At 44.0% G+C, this 10,000-nt stretch overlaps 2 protein-coding genes across 3 annotated transcripts in view; one reads left to right on the top strand and one right to left on the bottom strand.

Moving 5' to 3' along the window:
- The window catches only part of rgs7b (regulator of G protein signaling 7b), a gene marked incomplete at its 3' end in the record, with an annotated part of 44,413 nt that overhangs the window by 21,162 nt on the left and 13,251 nt on the right, over positions 1–10,000 (top strand). For both annotated transcript variants that reach the window (XM_079595053.1, XM_079595052.1), the window contains exon 4: positions 9,295–9,345. In XM_079595053.1, the coding sequence (XP_079451179.1) occupies positions 9,295–9,345 (51 nt within the window). The remainder of the gene's footprint in view (positions 1–9,294; positions 9,346–10,000) is intronic.
- Positions 3,298–7,586, bottom strand: LOC306989035 (uncharacterized protein; the record flags this gene model as incomplete). Its single annotated transcript, XM_079594354.1, has 2 exons — positions 3,298–6,759; positions 6,862–7,586. The coding sequence occupies 2 exons, from the start codon at positions 7,584–7,586 to the stop codon at positions 6,672–6,674; spliced, it is 813 nt and encodes a 270-aa protein (XP_079450480.1). The 3' UTR covers positions 3,298–6,671.

The raw sequence follows: 10,000 nt of genomic DNA, 5'->3' as shown, positions 1-10,000 counted from the left end.
CTGGGTCTCGGTTGGGATCTCGTCTGGGTCTCGGTTGAGATCTCGTCTGGGTCTCGGTTGAGATCTCGTCTGGGTCTCGGTTGAGATCTCGTCTGGGTCTCGGTTGAGATCTCGTCTGGGTCTCGGTTGAGATCTCGTCTGGGTCTCGGTTGGGATCTCGTCTGGGTCTCGGTTGAGATCTCGTCTGGGTCTCGGTTGAGATCTCGTCTGGGTCGAGATCTCGTCTGGGTCTCGGTCGTGATCTCGACTGGGTCTCGGTCGAGATCTCGTCTGGGTCTCGACTGGGTCTCGGTCGAGATCTCGTCTGGGTGGAGATCTCGTCTGGGTCTCGGTTGAGATCTCGTCTGGGTCTCGGTCGGGATCTCTTCTGGGTCTCGGTCGGGATCTCTTCTGGGTCTCGGTCGAGATCTCGTCTGGGTCTCGGTCGGGATCTCGACTGGGTCTCGGTCGAGATCTCGTCTGGGTCTCGACTGGGTCTCGGTCGAGATCTCGTCTGGGTGGAGATCTCGTCTGGGTCTCGGTTGAGATCTCGTCTGGGTTGAGATCTCGTCTGGGTCTCGGTTGGGATCTCGTCTGGGTCTCGGTAGGGATCTCGTCTGGGTCTCGGTTGGGATCTCGTCTGGGTTGAGATCTCGGTTGGGATCTCGTCTGGGACTCGGTTGGGATCTCGCCTGGGTTGAGATCTCGTCTGGGTCTCAGTTGGGATCTCGTCTGGGACTCGATAGGGATCTCGTCTGGGTCTCGGTAGGGATCTCGTCTGGGACTCGGTTGAGATCTCGTCTGGGTTGAGATCTCGTCTGGGTCTCGGTTGAGATCTCGTCTGGGACTCGGTTGGGATCTCTTCTGGGTCTCGGTTGAGATCTCGTCTGGGTCTCGGTTGGGATCTCGTCTGGGTCTCGGTTGGGATCTCGTCTGGGTTGAGATCTCGTCTGGGTCTCGGTTGAGATCTCGTCTGGGACTCGGTTGGGATCTCGTCTGGGTCTCGGTTGGGATCTCTTCTGGGTCTCGGTTGAGATCTCGTCTGGGTCTCGGTTGGGATCTCGTCTGGGTCTCGGTTGGGATCTCGTCTGGGTTGAGATCTCGTCTGGGTCTCGGTTGAGATCTCGTCTGGGACTCGGTTGGGATCTCGTCTGGGTCTCGGTTGAGATCTCGTCTGGGTCTCGGTAGGGATCTCGTCTGGGACTCGGTTGGGATCTCGTCTGGGTCTCGGTTGGGATCTCGCCTGGGTCTCGGTTGGGATCTCGTCTGGGACTCGGTAGGGATCTCGTCTGGGTCTGGGTTGGGATCTCGTCTGGGTCTCGGTTGGGATCTTGTGTGGGTCTCGGTTAAGATCTCGTCTGGGTCTCGGTTGGGATCTCGTCTTGGTATCGGTTGGGGTCTCGGTTGGGATCTCGTCTGGGTCTCGGTTGGGATCTCGTCTGGGTCTCGGTTGGGATCTCGCCTGGGTCTCGGTTGGGATCTCGTCTGGGACTCGGTAGGGATCTCGTCTGGGTCTGGGTTGGGATCTCGTCTGGGTCTCGGTTGGGATCTCGTCTGGGTATCGGTTGAGATCTCGGTTAAGATCTCGTCTGGGTCTCGGTTGGGATCTCGTCTGGGTCTCGGTTGGGATCTCGTCTGGGTATCGGTTGAGATCTCGGTTAAGATCTCGTCTGGGTTGAGATCTCGTCTTGGTATCGGTTGGGACCTTGTTCTACTTTCTCTGCATCTGATGTTCGTAGTGCATGTTCTCTGTCCAGAATCACTGTTATTAAAACCAGGATGCTCTTATTTCTGCTGTCCCTGAAGACGCTCTTGCAGACTCGGAGTCTCTCTGGGTTTTCCCACAAGCCTCTGCAAGACACAGAATCTCTGCGCTCGCACCGGCTGCCCCCGAAACCTACTTTCCCCGCGCCTCGAGCCGCTCCTGAGCTAACGAGACATCGCCACCTGGATGATCCGAGTCCTGTAACACACAGGGCAAGAGATGCTTCCATGCACACACTGCAAAATTATTTCCTTACTCAGTATTCCTGTCGTGTTTCCAGTCCAAATATATATAAAAAACTAAATTATCTAGCAAAAATAATCTTGTGTCTGTTTGAAATAACATTGTTTCTGACCCCATTGGCTGAAAATGTAGCTTTTTTTTTCACTTAATTTTGATTTATATTCCCAGAAAACAAGACATAATATCATATGGCATTTTACTCATCTAGTAAATGCATCTTGATTTAAGAATTTTCAGATATTTGGACTGGAAACCAGACAAAAATACTTAGAAAATCACTTTTTGCAGTGCAGGTTCATTCAGAGACGCATAATGGCTTTTACTCACATCTGACACAGATCGGGATTTGTTGCACGCGTGTACACACATAAATCCACACGAGATCCGATATTTTCGCATCTGATCTGAGCCGCTCCCAAACATGGTTTTAAATCAGATCCACATCCGATATCTGGAGATCCGACCTCTAAACACACACATCCGATTCCCCTTTGAGTTTATTCACTAGACACGTTTATTCACAAAGATATCTTTTTAATGTTGTATTATGAGGCGTGTGTGTGCGCTCGCTCACAGCTTTATATTGATCTTTGTCAAGAAAAGAAATTGCGTGAACACAGAAACATTCAGGATCTGGTTTTCAACCTCTAAATAAAACCGCTTTGCTACTGAAAGCTTCATTATATCACTCAGAAATGAGGCGATAACTTCACTGTAATTAAACCAACAAGCTTCACTATTAGGTTTCTCTCTCTCTCTCTCTGGTTAATTAATTTTAAATATATATATATATTACAGCGCTACTTTATTTCACTTCAGAATTCTAGATCTGAGCTGTAGAGAAACTAAAATAATTATTCAGATTTTGCGCTGTAAAACATTCATGAGTCGTGAGCTGTCATCTTGTGCATGCGGGCAAATAATCATGACCACCCGACATAAATTATATAAATAATTTTAAAGGGGTGGTTCATTATGATTTGACTTTTCTAACTGTAGTTAGTGTGTAATGTTGTGTTTGATCATAAACAACATCTGCAAAGTTACATCACTCAAAGTTCAGAGTAAAGGGAGATATTTGCTTTTAAAGAAATCACTTTTTAAGAACTACAACAAACGGCTGGCAGGAACTACACGAGCTTCCTCCCGGATTAGTGACATCACCAACCCCAGAATTTACATAAACCCCGCCCCCTGAACACGATTTATAGATTATCAAGACAGAATATGCTAATCAATGACTAGAAGATAACTATTCAATTCAATTCAAGTTTATTTGTATAGCGCTTTTCACAATACACATTGTTTCAAAGCAGCTTTACAGAAAATGCATTTCAAAAATATACATACAAAAATACAGTTAGTTAATCATGAAATTTAGGGCATAACATATTGCCGGCGTTGGGTCGTCTCTTCACAGGCGTCGAGTCGTCTCATCACAGGCGTTGGGGCATCTGAAGTCTCCATGAGAGGCTGGATACTAACTGGAGCTGACAAACTCTATTTGAGTTATCTCGGGACAGGCGTCCCGAGATAACAACAAAAAAGGCAGATGGGAAATAATTAGCGTAGCTGCTGTTCTTAATATGAATGCATTTGATCTGATTTAACTGTAGTATAAAAGGTATGAGATGCATCATGTGAATGCTTGGCTAAAGAGATGCGTCTTTAATCTAGTTTTAAACTGGGAGAGCGAGTCTGAGCCTCGGACAGTATCAGGAAGGCTATTCCAGAGTTTAGGAGCTAGATGTGAAAACGCCCTCCCTCCTTTAGTGGACTTAGATATCCTAGGTACGACCAGAAGCCTCGAATTTAGCGATCTTAAAGAGCGCGATGGAATATATGGCGATAGAAGATCTCTTAAATACACAGGAGCTAAACCATTTAGGGCTTTATAGGTCAGTAACAATACTTTGTAATTGATACGGAACTTAATAGGTAACCAGTGTAGAGATGATAAAATTGGTGTTATATGATCATATTTTCTTGACCTAGTAAGAACTCTAGCAGCTGCATTTTGGACTAACTGTAGCTTGTTTACTGAGGATGCAGGACAACCAGCTAATAGAGCATTACAGTAATCTAGTCTCGAGGTCATGAATGCATGAACTAACTTTTCTGCATCAGAAACTGATAGCATATTACGTAGCTTAGCAATGTTTCTAAGGTGGAAAAAGGCTGTTCTTGTGACATTTGAAATATGATTTTCAAAAGACAAGTTGCGGTCTAGTATAACACCCAGATCTTTTACTGTAGAGGATAAAGTAACAGGACGTCCATCTAGATTAAGGTTGTATTGTAAGAGGTTTTGTGGGCAGTTTTTTGGACCAATCAGTAATACCTCCGTTTTATCTGAATTTAATAGAAGAAAATTACACGTCATCCAATATTTTATATCTTTAACACACTCTGTCATTTTAGATAATTTAGTGTTATCATCTGGTCTAGATGAAATATATAATTGAGTGTCATCAGCATAACAGTGGAAACTTATTCCATGTTTTCTTATAATATTACCAAGTGGCAGCATATAAATTGAGAATAGCAGGGGGCCTAATACAGATCCCTGTGGCACTCCATAATTTACTGACGTTATCTTTGATTTTTCCCCATTTAAATGGACAAAATGGTAACGCTCTGATAGGTACGATCTAAACCAGCTTAATGCCTGTCCCTGAACACCAGTGTAATTTTGAAGTCGATCTAAGAGTATTTTATGATCTATAGTGTCAAACGCAGCACTAAGATCGAGTAAAACTAGTATTGAGATACAGCCTTGGTCAGAAGCTAAAAGTAAATCATTTGTAATTTTAACCAGCGCAGTTTCTGTGCTATGATGTGGCCTGAATCCAGACTGAAACTTTTCATAGATATCGTTTTCTTGCAAGAAAGAGCACAATTGAGCGGACACAACTTTTTCTAGTATTTTAGACATAAATGGAAGATTTGAAATGGGTCTGTAATTTGCTAGGTTATTTGGATCTAATTGTGGTTTCTTAATAAGAGGTTTTATAACTGCCAGCTTGAATGTTTTTGGAACATGTCCTAAAGATAGAGACGAGTTAATAATATTGAGAAGAGGCTCTTCCACTACAGGTAACACTTCTTTCAGTAGTTTAGTGGGTATTGGATCTAATAAACATGTTGTTGGTTTAGATGCAGTGATAAGTTTATTTAGCTCTTCCTGTCCTATAGTTGTAAAGCGCTGTAGTTGTTCTTGAGGGGCGATAATTGAGGCTGAATCATAAGACGCTGTCAAAGATTGTACATTTACAATTGTGTTTCTGATGCTTTCTATTTTCTCAGTGAAGAAGTTCATGAAATCATTACTATTAAAATGTAACGGAATATTTTGTTCAGGTGATGTCTGTTTATTTGTTAATCTAGCCACGGTGTTAAATAAAAACCTTGGATTGTTTTGGTTATTTTCTATTAGTTTGCGTAGATGCTCAGCCCTGGCTGCTTTTAGAGCCTTTTTATAACGTGACATACTGTCTTTCCACGCGATTCTAAAGACCTCTAAATTAGTTTGTTTCCATTTGCGCTCTAAGTTACGAGTTTCTCTCTTGATAACATGCGTAGCACTGTTGTACCATGGTGCTTTAGTTTTCTCTCTAACCTTTTTTAATCTAATTGGTGCAACAGTTTCTAATGTACTAGAGAAAATGGTGCTCATACTGCTAGTCATTTCCTCTAGTTCCTCTGTTTGTTTGGGTTCACTGAGGAGCGGAGATAGATCAGGTAAGCTATTCAAGAATCTATCTATAGTGGTTGGAAGGATTGTTCTGCCTGGTCGATAACGTGGAGCAACATGACACATTTCAGCCGTACGTAGTATGCAAGTTACCATGTAATGATCAGTGACATCATCACTTTGCGGTATAATATCTATATCGGTTGGATCGGTTCCATATGATATAATTAAATCTAGAGTATGATTAAGACGATGAGTGGGACCACTAACGTTTTGCTTGACCCCAAAGGAGTTTAATAAATCTGTGAACGCAGCTCCTAACGCATCATTTGTGTTATCAACGTGTATGTTGAAATCTCCAACAATTATTGCCTTATCGGCATTGACCAATAGATCTGAGAGAAAATCTGCAAACTCTTTTAGGAAATCAGCGTAAGGCCCTGGCGGTCTATATACAGTAGCCAAGGCTAGAGATAATAGGGATTTCTTTCTTACATCTAGGAGCGTAACATTTAGAACAAGTACTTCAAACGAATTAAACCTGTGGCCTGTTTTCTGAGTAACATTAAGAATATCTCTATAGATTGTTGCAACACCGCCGCCACGACCAATCAGACGGGGCTCATGCTTATAACCGTATCCTGGTGGAGTGGACTCATTAAGACCGAAATAATCATTTGGTTTAAGCCAGGTTTCAGTAAGACAGAGTACATCGAAGCTATTATCTGTGACCATTTCATTTACAATAACCGCCTTAGGTGTAAGCGATCTAATGTTTAGAAGACCTAGCTTTAGAAATTGTTTTTGTTCACTAATATTGAGATTTTCTGGTTTAATCACAATTAGATTTTTCTTAGATCCTGCAGTAGATTTATTGTTTGGCCTCACTAAACGAGGAATAGACACAGTTTCTATATAGTGTTCTACACTGGTACTTATATCAATTAATTTGGGACAGCAAAGAATGTGATTTGGACTTTGACTTACTAGTCATATGGTGTGTAACGTCTTGGAGATGTTGTCCGACAGAACAGCCGCTCCGATTCTGCTGGGGTGCAGGCCATCAGCACGGTAGAGCCTAGGTCGCTCCCAAAACAGATTCCAATTATTTACAAAGAGCAGTCTCTGTTCATTACACCATGACATCAACCATTCATTTAGTGCAAACAATCTACTGAACCTTTCTTGTCCTTGTCGGTACGTGGGAAGCGGTCCAGACACGACGATCTTTGCTTCAGGCGATGTTCTGCGTACCGTCTCGATCAGGCTCCTGTAGTCCCTCTTCAGAACCTCCGTCTGCCGCAGCCTGATGTCGTTCACCCCCGCGTGCAGCACGACAGCTCCGACGCGCTCGTCACCGTTCAGGATCTCGGGGACCTGCGCAGCGACATCGAGAACACGAGCACCAGGAAAGCAGTGAGTGCGCACCATACCTTTACCTGAGGTAGAGCGGACATGCCGGACCATGGAACTGCCGATGATCACAGCGTCGTCGCGTTCCGTCTCGCGAAGAGGGGAGAAGCGGTTCCGGGTGGAGATCTCGAAGACCGGGAGGGGCGGAGAGGTCCTTGCTCTGGTCCTGGCTCGTGTCTTCCGCTGTAGCATCATCCAGGGTCCATGGTGCTGTGTCGGTGTCGGGGTAAACGAAACCAGGGGTGCTCGGGTCCTGTGCAGAGAAATACACGGAGTAGAGGAGGCCGGAGTCGAAAAGTTACTAACCACTGACTTGTGAGCATCGGCGCGTGATGCTTCAAGCGCTGATCGTCGGTCTCGCAGCTCGGCCTGCCTCCCCAGCAGATCACGGATCTGCTTCTCCACGGACTCCAGCTCCAACCGCACCGAATGCAGCTCAAACGTGTCCTCCCCTGCACTCAGAGGTAGACACATATCCGATATATTCGCCATTATGACAGATGAACAATAAATTAGCAGTGATGCTACCAATATCACTACTAATTTAAGACTGAAATCATGGATAGAACCCGTATCCTTCCAGTGATTCGAGTGTAAATAAGACGGTTGATAGGCGAGACCACGCGTGCAAATGCTAGCGGGCTAACTTAACGTTAGAGATAGTAACGGAAGTTCGGAATATTGGATATAACCAGCGATATCAAAGCAATCCGATTGTTTTTTTATAGAGAGTAACGTTAGTATCGGAGATATGTTCACATGCTCACAAACTAACAGTTAAGCAATTCGAAACACAAACTCCAAACACAACCAAAGCGGTTCGAACACAGACACAAACTTCAAAAACAAACAAGTGATTCGAAGCACAAGCACAAACTTCAAACACAAACAGAGCGATTTCAGTGATTCGAGTGTAAATAATACGGTCGATAGGCGAGGCCACGCGTGCAATGCTAGCGGGCTATCGTTAGAGATAGTAACGGAAGTTCGGAAAGTTGGATATAACTAGCGATATCAAAGCAATCCGATTGTTTTTTATAGAGAGTAGTATCGGAGATATGTTCACACGCTCACAAACTAACGTTAACAGTTAAGCGATTCGAACACAAACTCCAAACACAACCAAAGCGGTTCGACCACAGACACAAACTTCAAACACAACAAGCGATTCGAAGCACAAGCACAAACACAAACTTCAAACACAACAAGCGATTCGAAGCACAAACACAAACTTCAAACACAACAAGCGATTCGAAGCACAAACACAAACTTCAAACACAACAAGCGATTCGAAGCACAAGCACAAACTTCAAACACAACAAGCGATTCGAAGCACAAACACAAACTTCAAACACAACAAGCGATTCGAAGCACAAGCACAAACTTCAAACACAACAAGCGATTCGAAGCACAAACACAAACTTCAAACACAACAAGCGATTCGAAGCACAAGCACAAACTTCAAACACAACAAGCGATTCGAAGCACAAGCACAAACACAAACTCCAACACAAACAGAGCGATTTCAGTGATTCGAGTGTAAATAAGACGGTCGATAGGCGAGGCCACGCGAGCAATGCTAGCGGGCTATCGTTAGAGATAGTAACGGAAGTTCGGAAAGTTGGATATAACTAGCGATATCAAAGCAATCCGATTGTTTTTTATGGAGAGTAGTATCGGAGATATGTTCACACGCTGGAAAAATAGAAAATGCTCGTTTCTAAATTAGTGTAAAGAACAAAATCAACGATTTATGAATCAAGTCGACGGAGCTTCAAACTCAAACACAGCGCTCACTCGCGACGCATGCGCCTAACTACACATAATCTACATAAATTCATTCACTAACCATTCAGAAATGTCCTGTTCTTCTACATCTTTCTGACTCCGGTTTGAACATAAAAGGCTAAAAGTTTTTGAAATGTTCAGAGCGTGTGTGTGTGTGTGTGTGTGTGTGTGTGTGTGTGTGTGTGAGGTAAAAGGACACGACTTCTTGAAGCTCCGCCCCCTGTACCGGGAGCAGCAGCTCATTTGCATTTAAAGGGACAGACACAAACGGTGTGTTTTTACTCACCCTCAAAAAGTGAGAATTTTAACATGCGATATAAAAATATCTGTGGGGTATTTAGAGCTAAAACTTCACACACACACTCTGGGGATTTATTGTCATGCTCATCTGTGTGTGTCCCGTGTGTTCCAGGCTCTGATATTGTCCAGTGGATGCAGAAGAACCTGAGTATTGAAGATCAAGGTACAGTTGCACTTTTCCTCCGTCCTGTACGAGAGACACACCAATCACACGCCGTCTCCTCAAACCCGTTTAGCGCGTTAAACTCGTTAGCAAGAGAGCGCTGGCAGATTGTTCAGACCGTTTGTCGTTATTAAATTAGGCCGAAGGTGACGGCAGTAAATAAACGGCTTGAGGAGGGAATCAAACGCTGGCATTTACATCCTCGAGACGCATTGATCTGCGCTCGATTGGTTTCTAGCCTAGCGTGACCTTCATGAAATCAGCCACTGCTTTACATACAAACGAGATGTGGAAGTTCACGCCACCTCCACTCAGTTTCTGCTGTGGTATTAGAACATCGTTAATCTGCTTTAACACACACCATGTGTAAGTTCATAAGTGGACAGCATTGCTGAGTATTTTCTGCTTAAAACTGCAGTGAACCAAAGACAGTCTCAAAAACACGGTTTGAAATCACTGGTGTTTCTGACGTCACACACTACCTTGACCAATCAGATCAACGTGTGATCGTCCACCAGTGGATCTCTGAGTGAGTGAGTGAGTGGAGGCGGGGCTCATTTGCATATTCATAGAACCATGCATACTAAATGAGGCAAGGGTGTCGAGTTACATTCAAGATATTGTAAAGCATGAAGACTTTTCTTTCAAGGAAAAA

This window comes from Phoxinus phoxinus, assembly GCF_949152265.1.
Source record: "Phoxinus phoxinus genome assembly, chromosome: 21".
Classification (NCBI taxonomy): Eukaryota; Metazoa; Chordata; class Actinopteri; order Cypriniformes; family Leuciscidae; genus Phoxinus; species Phoxinus phoxinus.
This window is presented reverse-complemented; position numbering and strand designations above follow the sequence as displayed.